Raw genomic sequence first — 16,603 nt, 5'->3', positions numbered from 1 at the left:
AAACATAATAAAATAATTCTCACGACGTTTCGGCCACAACGCAAGTAGCCGTCTTCAGGTGAAACCAGGTCTGTCGAGGCGACTACTTGCGTTGTGGCCGAAACGTCGTGAGAATTATTTTATTATGTTTTATTTTTATTATTTTATTACTTCCCTTCTACGTGACTTTACCGAAAGAACGAAGAAGATGAATCCCTGCAGTCACGAAAGCTTTAAATCGAAATTCATCCTACATCTGTTCAAATAGTGCCAGTTTCATTATCATAACTGCCTGCATCAGGTCTTCTTCTATGTGCAACATTTGTCTTCGATGTTGGTCACTCTTTGGGTCGGGATTAGATGCAGTGTCCTGTAGCAATACACTTCGATATATCTTATCTCTCATACGTTTTCAAGTCGCTCAAGCATACAAAGCTCCACTGAACACACGCGTTCTTAAGATGTTCGGTTTTCTCTTCTAAGTCGTCTCAATCGATAACTAATTTCTTTGTAACTGTTTAGTTTGTTGTGCTTCCGAACCCCCACCCCAGTCCGCACCTCCTACTATCGCGGTCGGCTACGTACGGTGCGAAAGAAGTTCGACGACGACATTCACAAATCGCCTTTTTGCTCCAAGCGTTCAAAACAAACCACTCGCTTCCCGTCCACGGACAGTGTGATACACTCACGCCCTCGGGGCAAAATATAAAAGGGGAATCTGGGGACCCCCTCGCCTCTTCCTATCTAATTGCGCCCTGGGGGCGCTTCTCATTTTGAAATCGTCCCACTAGTCTGACCCCCGTGATAGCTGCGCGCGGTTGACTTCGCCGAGGGTTCAAGCGGCACTCCACTTATTGTGTCTTTAGTGAAATTTCGCCTTCGTTGTTTCTGTTTTTGTTGTTTTCTTCCGCTTCCTAAGAACGTTTGCGACGATCCGCGAGACATGTCGTCCAAGGCAGCCGAGCGTGAGTTCGTTCTCGCGGGAAATGCGTTCGCGTCGTCGCTCGAGGCCCAGCCGAGGGCCTTCCCTTCGGGTCCCGCAGGCTTCAGTGTTCACGTCGAAGAGCTCGTGGAGCCAGACTAAAGCAGCACTTCTTCCTCCACGCGTTTGACCCACTCACGTGGGGTCCCGCTGTTTATGCCAACCTTCCCCACGCTGCCCTGTCCTGCGCCATCTCTATCCGCTGCTCGGGCCACCGTTTCCGATCGAACCACATCGCCCCCCCCCCCCCCCATCTTCTCTTCTGCCTCCCTCTTGAACTCTTCCCTTCCACTTGCATCGCCTTCTGACCCACATCAGACTAAAGCACTTGTAGTTAATAGCTGGGGATCGTTGAGTCAGACTCAAGCATTCTTAGGACTCGGTGTGAATGTCCGAGGCTGGTGGTGCCGCCAGACTTAAGGCACCGTTATCGTTGAACTTCTTTCGCACCGTACGTAGCCTACCGTGCTAATCGGAGGTGCTGGTTAATAATGTTTTTAGTAGACTACATCATTCTTATGGTTCAGTGGTAATGCCTGAGGCTCGTCGAGACAGACAGTTATAGTGTGTCGGTTTTCATGTTCATGCCTGAGACTCAGCCATACTAATGGGAGCCATAATAAGGCACTGTTATGTTTTTACACTATGAGACCTCATCTGGTCCAACACCAATGGAGACTAGGCTCTAAGAAAAGCTGTCTCAGGTGTGGGCCAATCAACTTCAAGGACAATGCATAGCATTATCATCATCAGAGTTGTTTCTTTTTGTTTGCATTTTGACTGCTTGTGTTGTGGTTATTGCAAACATGATGCCTTGTATAAAGGTGTCAGTTTTTGTACCAGTTGAAAGGGTAAAAACCTATTACTATGTTATGTGTTTGTTATGGATCAGTCTTAACGTCCAGTTCTTCGAGCCAATTGTAACCCGAGGATGTTGATGTGATGCGGATGAGAATTGCACCGGCATCGTGTCAGCGAGATTGGGAGTAGGCAAGAAGTGGCCGACAATTGATGTTCCAATGTGTACGTGCGTGTTTGTATATATTTAAGCGTTCATATGTGTGAGCAGTGGTGTTGTAGTGGTTAGCGAACGTGTGCTACCAACCCGGTCACCTGAGTTCGATTCCAAGCTACGGCTAACATCAATATCTAATATCTAAACTGACAGTGGGCCTTGCTGAAATCGACTCGACCTTAAAATGAGTCACTGGATGTTTGTGTTGGTGTGCGTGAGCAGACGAGGCTTTCTCAAACCCCCTGGCTCCTGATGGCATTGATGTGGACGACATTGACGATTTCAAGTGAGCAGTCGCAACATCCTACCCAATCGCATGCACACACGTTGATGTTATATCTGCATAACCATACACCGTAAATTTTACCTGAAACTACAACATCTCCTACACCTACAGTCATACTAATTGCAACACCTCAACTTCCTACACCTATACTTAACCACAGCCCAAACTACAAAGCCATGACAGTATTCCAAAAGACTCCACTGAGACGTACTGCACCCCAACCTACTGCACATAACTTACTACACATCGAACTCCTGCACCACCACCTTTATCTCCTACACCAAAAACTAAACAACTCTAAACTACCACACGCCAACACTTTAGACCTACATTTCAACCATCTACCCATGCCCCTGGTACACCTACACATCAACTACTTATACGAGTACATCATAAATCTCAACGTTCTACACCTGGAACTACTGTTGGGAATGTTTCAATGCTGTTGCATGCATTACTGTGTATTATGGGGTTTTATTACCATTTCATTGGGATTGTGTTTCCAATGGGAATGGCACTGTTTAAATTGGGAATGTCTCCGTGTTCTCTCAGTGCGTCTCGACTCACCAATGATGACTTTCGACGACTCCTCATGACCCCGCGGACTGCGCCGTCCTCGGCGCCCCCCACCGCACGGGCACGCACACATGAGTGAGTATACACGTACGGAAGCACATATATACATAAATGTATCTCTATACACCCAGAAGAGTACACCTACATATATGACTGATTACACATACCTGAGTTAACTCACAAACACGAGTGGGTATGCACACAAGGGTGAGTTTTCACACGTGCAAATCAGAACACGCCACTGAGAAGTCAGGTTAGTACACATATACGTGTTAACGCATGTGCCCTGTGGCTCTTGTGTGCGTGTGTACGCATACTTGCAGGATGCCCCGTGAGTACAACGAGGATGAAGATCCAGCTGCTCGTAGGAGGAAGAAAAAAAGGTTGGTGCAATGATAATGAGAGTGTTGGTAGATTTTGGTGATGGTCGTGATGATTGTGGGATGTTGTTGAAAATTATGCATCATTAACTGTGATTATGATAATAATGATATTGGTGATGGTAATGGTTATTACATTGATGATGTCAATGCTGCTGAGATTTTAAAAATGTGGCTTTGAGGCCTGTGCTGATGGTGCTGTCATCGATTGTTTTCATGTCTGTGATATTAATTGTGTTGATCTGTTAATGATAGTAGTGGTGCAGATGAACATTTAGTAAACGATACAGATGGTTGTACTGTTTTTGATGTTAAAGTTGTTCGAGTTGCTGCTATTTATGCTGATGCTGATTATGGTGTTTTTGTCCCTGTGCAGTTACTATGCGAAGCTCAAACTGCAGGAGCAGGAGCGTGAGCGGGAGCTTGCGGAGAAATACCGGGACCGCGCGCGCGAGCGCCGCGACGGCCTCAACAAGGACTACGAGGAGACCGACACCATTTCCACAACAGCCAACTACCGCGCTGTGGGACCCAGCGCCGAGGCGTACAGCACGCACGATCACACACGTGCCCCGATATATACACGTACAAACATATATATGCAACAACTGCCATTCGCCACTAATTGACGGCGGCATCACCACAACTCTTGTGCAAGCTAGATGTACTTTCAGGCCGTGTGAAGTTTCTTAAGGGTATCTGGACAGAGGTGATGAGAAATAACGGGTGTTCTGGTTTGGCTGATTGAGATAACTGGCAAATTCAAGCCTGTGCTCCAAACTCTGTCAACTTGCTACTCGATGTTGAGTGTGATTGCCAATTCACAACCACATGCAGACAGACATTGGGTTAACTCCAATTAATTATCCATGGGCGGGTTATTCGGTTGGAAGACGGAATACACTGAGCCATGTTTTTAACTTGCACGCTGGTTTCACCTGAGAGGATCTCCACTGTGGAGATGGAGCAATGAGATTGGCTCATGTGCAGGCGCTGGATAGTGTGGCAACGCAAGACCGTGAGAGATGGTGATGGCTTGGAGAGGCCTTCATCCAGAATTGGATAGATCATGGCCAATGGTGATATATATACAAAGAAATGTTTATACACAACTCTGTATAGCATACACTTGCACCCATATACAAACACTCAGACACCACGATGTAGTGGCATTGGCTCGCATGCATGTCACCGGTGTCGCACCTTCTCCAGAGATAAGTCCGCGGCCGAGAAGCGTCGGCAACTCATCCAGGAGTCCAAGTTCTTGGGAGGTGACATGGAGCACACCCACTTGGTGAAGGGGCTCGACTTCGCTCTGCTGCAGAAGGTGGGACCTGCCCCAACCCTTTCAATCTTGGTTTGATTGTTCTGCTCCTTGACTCATGCCCCCCCACCTGCCCCCTATATCGCATGTGTTCTGATATTTTCACTTTATTCTCTGCCCTCCTGGCCTCTGACCTTTTCCCCCCAATTCCCTGTTCCTTGAGATGAACAAATTATTTACCCTCCCCTGCGATTTGTTCAGTTGTCCTAATTCGGGGTCATGATTGGATGCCAAGATTAGTTATTTTTTTGTCACATTTAGTCAATTGCATTGTCCATCTTGTTTGTACTCGCTCATATATGACTCGTTCACTTTGAGCATATAATTTGCCTAAACCTATTAATTGTTAAATGCGCAGTTGGGTACGTGCATCTTGGGTTAATTTATTTGACGCATCTTTAAGTACCTAATTATATGCCCTATGTCCTCTGCTATTTTTCTTATGCTGTCTGTACTGTGTCCTTTATCTTCCACCCAATGCTGTGTTTTAAAAAAATTGCAGTTCTGTCACAAGTCTATCCAAGCTCACAGCAGGCATTTTTGTGTTACTTTGCATCTCTTTGGATGCACGGGTTAGTGCTTTCTGCGTGCAGGCGAGTGCGTATGTGTTCCTGCATTTGTGTGTGTGTATATGTGCTCACGTGCGTGTGTCCGCATGTATGCGTCCGTATGATTGTAAGGTGCGTGCCGAGATTACAAGCAAGGAAAGAGATGACGAGGATGCCTTGGAGAAGATTCCAGAGAGGAAAAGGTGATCATCACGCAACACCGTGTGATTTATACAGTAGTGTGTGAACCTATTACCTGGTAATAGTAGTTCTGATATCTATTGGTAATGGTATGAAATGGTAAAAGTGATTGTCATGTTAATGGCATTGGTGAATTGTTCACAGGCAGGAGGAAGACCCCGAAAATAAGATTGAATTTCGGACTCGCCTGGGTGAGTTCTTCAGCAAATCAAGATCTCATCAAGATGATAACCCCCCTGTCTCAATGGTAGCCTGTTAACATAACCCATCATAGTACGGGGGCGTGAGACACGGGACTGTGGATTATGTGAAACAAGGATATATGGGGGCATGTGAGGATGGGGCACTTGAAAATGCCTCGGTTCTTCAATCCATATAAACTTGTAATGACGAACCCCCTTGACTGAGATTATTTACGTTCACATATACAGTTATTTTCAGTAACATTCACATGTACAGTTATTATAACTCAAAAAATAATACATCCTTACATTATCTATTGTATAGATATGTCATGAGTGCAATGAAAATAATAATAATGCACAACCATTTGTCATTCCAATGCTAGATAAGTGCCTTTCTCCATTGTGCTGGTTAGGCTACGTTCGATGCTCCTGTTGATGATGATGAAGCTGTTTCTACTGATGATGTTGCTGCTGCTGTTAATGTTGCTTAAGACCAAATCACCTGGAATGATCCTGGGCTCATCAGCTTTTTAATGCCAAGTCATTGCCATGAAATGTGAAATAATTAATCATTTTATTCCACGATTGTGACACCACAACGTTGCTCAGGACGGAACGTGTTCCGCGTCCTGTTCCGGCACAAGCCGCCCGAGAGGAACGAGCTGTTCCTGCCTGGGCGCATGGCGTACGTAGTGGACCTGGAGGATGACTACGCTGACACGGACATCCCCACCACTCTCATCCGCAGCAAGGCCGACTGTCCCACGCTGGAGGTGAGGAGCGGCCGGGTCGCCCGCTCTCCCGGAGTCCTGAAACTTACTAAGGCGTTCATGCAAAAAATAAATAGTATAATTACCATGAAAAAATATTTGTTCATCAGTACGGGGGCGCCGCGGTAATGAGATGTTAACTACCTCGCAGGAGGTCGTGGGTTCGATCCCAACCTTGACGCCTTTATATTTTGAGTTTGCCTGTTCGCCCCGTGGTCGTGTGGATTTTTCTCTTGGTCCTCTGGTTTTTCCGGCCATATTTAGAAACATGCATTAAAGAGTATTCGGCTGCTATGCATTTCCACATGATAAGCCAATTCGTTGGGCTAGTATTTGTGGCCAGGTCGCTTCTGAAAAATACCTATATAGCTCAGTGGGTCTTACCTGGTACAATAAAAAAATATTGTATAATGTTTATAGTTTTACAAAACACTCGTCTTGTGCAATACAGAACTTTTATCTGGTGCAGAACTCTTCTCCTGTGAAACACAGCTTTTGCCTAATGCCACTCAAATGCCTTAAGGTTGCCTGCATATTTCCCCTTCTATGCAGTCTCACACGACCCTGACCACCAACGACATCGTCATCAACAAACTCACGCAGATCCTGTCCTACCTGCGTCAAGGCACAAGGCCCCGCAAGCTCAAGAAGAAGGAGAGAGGTGGGCACGAGGGGTGTGGTGGTTGGGTACAGGAAGAACAGTGATAAATTGATTCGGCTATTACTGGGAAACTTTTCCTTACCAATGACCAAATATGACATTCAAATGCATTAACACACACAATTTAGTTACTTGCGACCTTTTCTAAAAGTGATACAATTATAAGCTATGTACTAAATTGGTTCAGCTAAGATCCTTGCATCTTAGCTATTACGTATATGGCACATGGGGATTCGTAGGGCACGGGGGTATTTGAGCATGGAACACATACGATACAGTACATCTCAAGATGCTGTCCAGGTCATTTATCTTATAGACAATCACTCAGTCATTGGTAAAGGAAACTGACCCTGGACTTGAACAGGAATAGTACAAATGGCTGGGAGCAAGGATGTTCCTAACTCGGAGTAGCAGAAGACTCAACTGTGCAAAAGGCTGACTGGAGGCTTCGACAGGAAAGCCTTGGTTGTCTCATGGTGATTGTGGAATGGCGTGCCGGTGCACAGGCAAGGTGGTCGTGGATGAGAAGAAGCTGCCTGAGGCCGACTTGACGTGAGTGTCGCAAGCATGCACACGCACACACAAATGTCCATACACCAATCCACAAAAACAGAATCAGCCATATAACTTTGCTATACTGTTGGGGCGGGAAGTAATACGAATGCTGTCTTCCCTCATGGCTGCAACGTCTCACCACCAGGATCTTTGATGATGTTGGAGAGTACGTGACCACAGCCGCCAAGCCTGGAGGGAGGGAGCGTGAGCGGGAGCGAGAGAAGGAGAGGGAGAGAGAGCGGGAGAAGAAGGAGAGGGAGATCGAGAATGAACGGAAAGCCGTGGCACGTGCAAGCTACTTTGAGAAGCCATCGCAGGATGAGGAGGTGACTATACTGAAATTCGGCCTGAGGTTGATGAAATTGTCCCGTGCTTGTCAGGCTACATGACATTATCAAGTCACATCTTGTCACGAGCACAGGCATTACAGCAGCACATCGGTGTAGTGATGCAACTCCTATAAATGGGACTACTGATCTGTACCTTTGTCCATGATTCTCTCATATCAGTCTCTTGTGTATTTCCCGTTCATTTCGCCAGTTTCATCTTTGAGGCACACTCAAATATTTCGTGGACCACATTTTTCTTGTGAGTCACGCTTATTAAAGGATCCCTGTCCTATGTGAGATGTGTGAAAGTCCTGAATCTGCTGGGCTACAAGGTGGGCAATCCAATGTAGAAGAGGAAATGGATGTTTGAATCCATCTGTGAGGAGCTTTGAGTGCTTTCTTGTACACATAGGTTTTCTCACGGTGGTCTGGTTTCTGCCCACGTGTCAAATCCTCATGAATGGAATCGGCCAAATATCCCAATGCAGAACCCTCCTGAAAAGAGTGACTCAGTGAGGCTCTCCTGCATAATGGACATTATTATTTTTACACAGCACTTTCATCGTTTGGGGCGCACCTGCATCATTGCTCCTCGGTAAAATTAATGAGCCAGTGAGCGCTTTATTCATTTAATCAATTCGTTAATTATTGTAATAAAATATGATTAAACAATGATAATGATATTTAAGTTGATTGTGTAATTCTTCTGTGTGTTTGCTTGTGTGCGTGCAGCCTTCAACTTCTGAAAAAGGTGAGCCTGCGTGAGAGTGATTGCCCGTGTGCTGTATGTGTGCACGGGCCATTTTGGTCTGCATGGTGTATACAATCCAATGTGTGGATACAATCTGGATTTGTAATTGAGCATTTCCTGTGGACCATTTGAACATTAGCAGTTACGTATGATTCGTCCACTTTGGTGAAGTTAATACTTTTCATGTGCTTGCATTTTGTTGCATATGTTTGATGGTTGCGTATCCTGGTGCTCATAAGTAGTTTGCTGTGGTGCATACGGGTGGTGTGGGTAAATGGTATAATATCGAGGTTGCCACTGAGATTTTTTGGTTCAAATCCAGGTAGCGTGTGATTAAATTGGGTTTTCAAGTTTAGTGAGTTTATGGTCTACATTTAATGTGGAAAATTTTCAGCTGTGAGAAATAAAAAAATATATATAAATTTGACTTTTCCGGTGAACATTACTTCCTGTCGTAGGGTGGGTGGGAAATTTCGGCCCCGTACTGTGCGTGGACTATAAGTCACTTGAAGGGATCTCAGAGGTAGGTCTGTGATATCCACTTCTGTGGGCTGCTCTCTAACAAGAAGGGTCGCACTGCTCTACACGCGTTCCAATATTAGACTGTGATAGCACAGTTGGGATAAAATTAGGAGAAACACAAAAAAAATTTATAACGGTGTTTTGGTTGATAAATTTTGTTTGGTTAATACGATATCTGCGCAATGTGGTTTATGCTGATGTGTGGAGTTCATGAAGCTGATAATATGGTTTAAACGCTGTGGTAGTGCTCATACTGTGCAATGGGGTTCATATGCCATTTGTTTTTTTTCATGCAGTGATTCTCCCGGCCAAAGAGCTGATCCAGTCGATAAATGAAAAGTTTGCAGGCTCCACCTGGGCACCAGCTGCGGGCACCGAGCCTACAGCATATCCTTTCCTCATCGATTACTCACACAGTTCATACACACGCACAGTTCACACACACTCACCCAGCACTCGCACACTGTTCACACATATGCGTCACACCACAAGGGAGTGTGCCGAAACTCATCCATGCAACACCAGTGTCACGCATGCATGCAACAGTGCAAGTATGGTTGATGTGAATGTGTCTGCTTGTGAGTGTGTGACGCTCCTGAATGGAAAAAAGTATGGATATTTGTGCAATGTTAAGCATCTAATGATCTCTGGCTTGAGAATATGAATATAATTATGTAATTTAGCGTCCGCTTTGGCTGAGTGAGCCTGACCGGAGTGAACAAGCGTGTGCGAGGCTCCTTAACCCGCAAGCGACCTCACGCCCGACAAGCGACACGATTCCGGGCGCACGGGAGGCGACTTCCTGGGCACCTCGAACAGCTACGCCGAGTGCTACCCCAACTCGTGAGTGCGCACGTCCATGTTTGCACATCCTTAATGATCATGAACAGATGATCAGGGACCCTGACAGATCTTAGGTAACACTGGAGAGCACAGGTAACACATAACATCATTAACACCTGGTTCTGTTATGTGACCTGCCAGCGAACCATCGAACATGTTTTGTGACCTCAAAGTGCACCTAACCTGGCACAAGCGCCCTGGCGGTGTCACTGCCACTTCATGCTAACTGGGGGTTGTTGTGTGGCCCCTCGTGCATGTGGTGTGGGCCGAACAATGTTACAGATTCAGCTTGGCCAGATAAGGGGTGGGCAAATAGACATGACATGAGATAGAAAAAAGATGGGCTGATGTGGTACAGGATCATCTGAGTGCGCTTGTCAATGACTGGTACAAGCAGTGTCAAGATTGGCTTTTGAGTAGAGGAGGTTTGTGAATGATGCATCTTACTGAGCCATTGGCTTTGTCCAAACACAGCAGCACTTTCCCCCCCTCTCTTCTTTATAAGAGTACTGTTTGTCGAATGGCAGTGGAATTTAGCTAAAATGAGGGAACAGCCAAATTTAAGATATTTTTTTCAGTCATTGGTGACCAGTTTCACACCATGGGAACCTGTTTTAATCGCAGCCAGCTTCCTGTTTTTGAACTCAGGATCTCATCAGTGTCAGCTCTGTGGCCTAACCTCTGAGCCACCCCGGTCATCTCCTCCATGAGCCTTGACTTAAAGTGGCCTCTTGAGTAAACAACACATGGCAGAGTCAAACTTTTGACACCACCACTGCCTTGCAGTCAATGACGTAGTTATTACAGTTCGGTGCATGGACATGTTTGTTGTACTTGTCTGCTGTCAGGTTGATGGAGGATGTTGGGGTGGACAGCGATGATGAGGTCGACTACAGCAAGATGGACCAGGTATACTTTCATACACGCAAACAAGTATTCATTGTCTGCTATAAAATAGATCACAAACATTGACGAAGAAAATGGAACAATAACTGAAAATTGTACAAAAAAGGAGAGGTACATGCTTGGAATTATGCTGAGACAGGACAGGAAAGACCTGGATTATAGAACATATGAAGGTTGTAGACATTGACTGTTCAGAATAGGTAAGTGAGGATAAGCAGGACAAATTGCTGGATGAGATGATGGTTGGTGGTCGTGAATAATGCCTGTGACAACCAAACAAGGGAACATGCTTGCTTGAGCGGGTGTCCACCTGGAAGTTGGTGTAATAAAAGCAGGTCCTTTGCAGATGCAGGATGGAACATTACATGGCGGGATTGTGAGAAATGGCGATGGCTGGGGATCTTTTCATATAGCAGTGGCTAGATCTTGGTTGATGCTCAGACAAAGCTACTGATGCTCGACACATAAGCCTGTGTGTGTATGTGTTTCAGGGAAACAAGAAGGGTCCTCTGGGACGCTGGGACTTTGAGACTCAAGAGGAGTACAGCGACTACATGAGCAACAAGGAGGCCCTACCCAAGTATTCACTTGCGCACACTCTGCATCACTTGGACACAATCATTCACACACACGCCTACTCGTTCACAGGATCACACTCGTACACAGACGCGCTTGGACAGACTTACTCGCCCAAGGTTTGGACTTGTACAGACTTATTCTCACCCAAACTAGCACACTTAAAACGTTTCTCAGATTTGCACAAGTTGACAATGTTGCCTCAATCGCACAGATTCATCCAAACACAGACGTGCATGCAGACTCGCACACATACTTGGCCACTGTCACTAACAAAAACGGTGTACACTTTTCAGAAATACTGACTCACTCAAAAACACAGACTTTCACGTAAACTCAACAACTATAAAATAAATGTTAAATTATATCTCCAAGATGCTTTTCATAATAAAACAACCCACATTTAAGATAGGGGAGAAGAAAACTTGGAAGAGAGGAGGCAGTAACACCGCAGCATGGCCCAGGACAATTAAACCGGAGCCAAGTATCAACAACAGAGCCCTTAGGAAGATCTGTGACAGCTGATCCTCAGGCACACTCAGAAATTATAGATTAACACGCATTTGGCCACACTCACAAAGACTCACATGAGCTCAAACTGGTCCGTTACATTTTCATAAAGTCTTGCTCTCACTCATGCAGTCATATGGAACTCGCACATACACCAGTTGGTGTGGACTCACATACAGACACAAATACCCCACTATAGGCTTTTCAGAGACTGTTGGGGACAAGTGCTTTTTGCGAGCACCTATTAAAGTCAGCATAGCACAATAGGGAGTGGTGTGACCAGCACCATGCCCAGTTGCCTTTAACTCTAGTGCTGATGTTTACACCACACAGTACTATTTTTATGCTGAGTTAACCTAGGAGATGCTTGGGACTGATTCTGTATGCTAGCTGCTGTTAGCCGTAGCCAGGAATCAAACTCGGGTCGACACGTTTGTAACGCGATGCACTAATCACTCGGCCACTCGCACGCACACATTTTGACACAATACGTCCTCTGTGCACTCCCACCCCCTAGAGCTGCATTCCAGTACGGTATCAAGATGGCGGAGGGGCGCAAGACTCGGCGCCACAAGGAGGGGAATGAAAAGGCAGAGCTCGATCGACAGTGGAAGAAAATCAGTGCTGTGAGTTATTCTGAGTGGACGTGTGTGCGTATATGGGTTTCTTTAAGGCCATGCCAGCCTTGTCTTTGCTTTTGTGTGTGCGGTCTATGTGGGGTATGTTTTGGTAAGGCGAGTGTGTGTAGAACATGGATACTTGTAAGGTGAGTGAATGAGGTGAATGTTGGGTGTGCTTCTTGGCTGGTGGCATAGAATACAGAAGTATATGTGTGTGAGTGAATAGAGATGGAGTGTATTATACACGTGTGTTTTGGCTGGCCAGTGACGTAAATGTCACATGAATCCTTAATAGTTGGAACACGATGATTGTGTGTTGGCATGTGCATTGGCTGCTGGAGGGAGCGTTTGCACAGTGATTAGTGCACTGTGCTGTGAAGCCAAAAACCTAAGTTTGAATCAGTGGCGAGTGATATATAAACGGATCCGGGCCTTCTCTAGGTTTACTCAGAACTTAAATGAGTATCTCGTGCTGTGTGAACACGGTAGTGGGAGAGAAAAAGTTTGACGCACATGGTGAAGGCCACTTCACCCCCTTGTGCGCACTATTCCGGCCATGATAGTCACTCGCTAAATAAAAGCACCTGCCCCAACAGTGTGTTAAAGACTGTACAGGGGATGTTTGTTCTTTGTGGCGGCTGGTGATTGTCGTGTTTGATGCTTGAGTGTATCGTGTGTTGGCAAATACAAGGCGAGTCATTCGTTTGTGAATATCAGTGACAGTGCTACTCGTTTGCATTTCAGATCATCGAGAAACGCAAAAACATGGCTGCTGATGGGTGAGCACCATGCAATCACATATGCAGACACATAAAAAGCATTGACAAAGACACATACACAAACGGGCGCAAATGCACACGTGTCTGCTCATAACACTCATACCTGTGTCTTTGCAGGGTTGACGTCAAGCGACCTAAATACTGAGGAGCTCCGACATCGACTGAGGCCCTCTAGTAGCTGCCCGGGGTGTCCGTGCCTGTCTTTGGTTTGCCTCAGCTCCTGCAGCCCCTGTGGTCCCGTCTGGATTTGATTGACTTGTGCTTTCAAACAGTAATGTAGTTCATTGCTCGTATTGTTTAAATGTGCAGACATTATTTCTTTGTCATTTCATATTCTGGCTTGTATAAACACACGAAGATACATACGCACACACCTGCATACAATCCTGTACAATGACAGTTGTAATTTGACTTAAAGCTTTCGTGACTGCAGGAATTCATACTCTTGGGTGTTTCGGTAAAGTCACGTAGATAGAAAAAGAAATCACGACGTTTCGATCGCAACACGAGCAATCGTCTTCAGGTGAAAAAATACAGCAGGCAAACTGCTGAGGCAGGTGAAATATAGCGGCAGAGCTGCTGCAGCAAGAGGTTATATAGGTTTGAGATGAGTGCAACCCAAAGGTAAGTGGGTGGGGCTAGAGATGTAATTTGCATGCAAGTGTAAGATCGGTGAGCCTGATAAACCTAGAGATTAGCATGTCAATGGGAGACAGCTCCCGCAGCAGTGGCTGTGTTAATGAGAATATTGGCATGTCAAGGTCAGGGAACCGGGCACAACGCCACCTCGTGGGCAACAATAAGCTGCGGCGTTGGCCGCTGCACTGAGAGACCAGCATGTCAACGCAAGAGAACCACCGCAACGGTGGCCGTGCCACTGAAACATTCAGCCTATTAAACAACGAGAGCCACCACCACATCGAGTAAACGGGAGCAGCGGCTATGTTAGTGAGACATTTAGCTTGTTAATGTAAAGACATTTACCAAGGTAATGTAACTCCGAGAGTCGGAAATAACTGCTAACATCGGCAGGTAGGATGGAAGCATCACAGCCAGTTATGACTTTACCTGGTTAACATCCAATGATTGCTCAGTTTGTACCCATCTCGGTTGAAATTGTGTTTATATATCTGGATGGCTTCATGAACAAATATTTGTTGATAGCCAGTAGGTTTGCAGAGTACCTTCGTCTTGGAGAAATCAATTTCACGTGTGCCCACAGCGTTAAAACAATGATCAGCCGAGGTATTCTTTGTTGATAGCCAGTAGGTTACCGTGGCTGATCATTGTTTCTCTAGGTTTATCAGGCTCTCCGATCTTACACTTACATGCAAATTCCATCTCTAGCCCCGCCCACTTACCTTTGGGTTGCACCCATCTCAAACCTATATAACCTCTGTCTGCAGCAGCTCTGCCACGAAATTTCTCCTGCCTCAGAAGTTCGCTTGCTGTATTTTTCACCTGAAGACGATTGCTTGTGTTGCGAACGAAACGTGATTTTTTATATTATTTTTCTATCTACGTGACTTTACCGAAAGACCCAAAATTATGACAGTTATATTGTTTGTGGATCCACACTCGCACACATACTTTCACACTTCACACTCACTGGTGTTTATAAATTCATTGTGTATCAGTTCACATAAACACATTCCGCAAAACAAATGCAGTACACTGTTAACTGCTCATTTTGTAATGAGGCTATCACCAGTCTCCCTTGCATACAGAAAAATGTACCAACAGACTCCAACATAATCAAATAAAAACAATAAAAAATGTATAACATGAGTCTTGTCTGCAGTGCTGGTATAATGGGTTATTTGGGCATCATGCATTACAATGAGACTGTTCATTGCACTCCCTCATATGACCTTGAGAAATCAGACCTTTAAAGAACGGGGTCCGTGAGGAATGGATTTAAAAAAATAAAGCCTTGAGCCTGGATTTTATCCTGGACTTGAGCCTGGAAGGGGCAGAGTGTCGACAGTATGGACGTTTACGAGGGAGTTCCAGAATACTGGGGCAGCAGAGGAGATTGACTTCCCACTCAGCGAGGTTCTTTTGTGTGGCAAATGCCCATTCCACGCAGGATGAAACCAGGTTATTCCTGCGTCGGCTCTTATCAGTTTGTGGATGTCACAAGCCATGCAGCTTTCATGCTACCCATCGCTGATGTCCATTGTGGTGATCAGGAGTGGCTCTGATGTGTAGCACATTTGGCATTTGCCAGAGCAGATGGTGTCCTGACCCTTGATATTGTAGAGTAGGTGGCAGAGCTTCGGTGAATCCCCATGATAGTGGTTACCTGCTCTGTTGTAGTTGTTGCCCCAGCAAGTATGGGTGGCTGTTGAAACATCCAATGTGGACTGGAGTGATGGTGGCAGTGCAGGGCAAGACTTCCATGCTTGGCAGTGTGTACATATCCACTGGTGTTGCTGATCTTGATTGCGATTGTGCACTTGCACAACCTGGGTTTGGATAATCTCAGAAGCATTGGCTCAACAAGCAAACTGGGCCAATTTTCAAATTCAGTGTACAGTATCAGCAGATTAGCACGGTTGGCTAAGTACGTTGTGAAAAGTTCAAAATGTATGAAATTCTTATGGAACTCATGAAAATATTACAAAAAGGCTCAAATAACTGAGGTGCAAGACAACACGTGTGAAGGACAATATATGTAATGTTATAAATGAGGCAAGAAAGCCAATAGGAAATGAAACCGCTGCATTTTCCTGACAACTACAAAGCACCAAGTCAGTGTAAACCATTCAACGTATTGTCAACTTCAATAAACCAATGCTCAAGTTTTACATTCCAAATAAATGGCTTATTTTCCCATATTTCACTTCACGTCTTAAATGTGATCTTAATTTTAAGTATATAGGATTTCAAAGATACATGGTTGTTTTTCCTTATAGAAGATTCGAAATAAGCCTTCGTGGAATTTAGAAATTGATAAAAACATCGCCACGTTTTCAATGGCCTCAAGAGATTTAGTAACTGTGCACCATCGTGGTTGAGACGGTCTGTCCTGTGCGTCGTCCATCGGTCGAGAAGGAGACCTCTCGTGCCAAAACTCATCCCACGTGCAGCATAAGTGGCTTTCAGAACGTGCGCACACATTTTGAACATTCTAGCACTTGACCAGAACCGGAGGCTGATGTGGTGGACGAGTTGTATGTGTGGGGGGGGGGGGGGGCTTCAACCAGCCTGGTTGGGTTGGGGACCCCTGTTCTAGACAATAAGTCGACCACCCGCTCCCAGACGGGGAGGACGATCCACTCCTGATGACGGCGGTCCAACTT

At 45.5% G+C, this 16,603-nt stretch overlaps 1 protein-coding gene across 1 annotated transcript; it reads left to right on the top strand.

Moving 5' to 3' along the window:
• The first annotated feature begins 772 nt into the window (after positions 1–772).
• Positions 773–15,086, top strand: IK (IK cytokine). The gene is made up of 20 exons (XM_061560112.1): positions 773–944; positions 2,199–2,262; positions 2,815–2,913; positions 3,162–3,221; positions 3,595–3,762; positions 4,431–4,545; positions 5,223–5,293; positions 5,436–5,482; positions 6,086–6,249; positions 6,799–6,907; positions 7,414–7,459; positions 7,608–7,788; positions 8,524–8,542; positions 9,361–9,451; positions 9,824–9,907; positions 10,756–10,816; positions 11,305–11,393; positions 12,417–12,525; positions 13,264–13,298; positions 13,416–15,086. The coding sequence occupies exons 1-20, from the start codon at positions 923–925 to the stop codon at positions 13,441–13,443; spliced, it is 1,662 nt and encodes a 553-aa protein (XP_061416096.1). The 5' UTR covers positions 773–922; the 3' UTR covers positions 13,444–15,086.
• The last annotated feature ends 1,517 nt before the right edge of the window (positions 15,087–16,603 follow it).

Source organism: Lethenteron reissneri, chromosome 26, assembly GCF_015708825.2.
Source record: "Lethenteron reissneri isolate LAM-NWPU_2019-01 chromosome 26, ASM1570882v1, whole genome shotgun sequence".
Lineage (NCBI taxonomy): Eukaryota > Metazoa > Chordata > Hyperoartia > Petromyzontiformes > Petromyzontidae > Lethenteron > Lethenteron reissneri.
This window is presented reverse-complemented; position numbering and strand designations above follow the sequence as displayed.

What these genes read in the sequence shown, in the direction of transcription:
- IK (XM_061560112.1), top strand. Translation starts at nt 923, where the DNA reads ATGTCGTCCAAGGCAGCCGAGC. An exon ending in CGTAGGAGGAAGAAAAAAAG is followed by an intron (nt 3,222 to 3,594) that starts GTTGGTGCAATG and finishes GTCCCTGTGCAG; the next exon opens with TTACTATGCGAAGCTCAAAC. An exon ending in GCGGGCACCGAGCCTACAGC is followed by an intron (nt 9,452 to 9,823) that starts ATATCCTTTCCT and finishes AAGCGACCTCAC; the next exon opens with GCCCGACAAGCGACACGATT.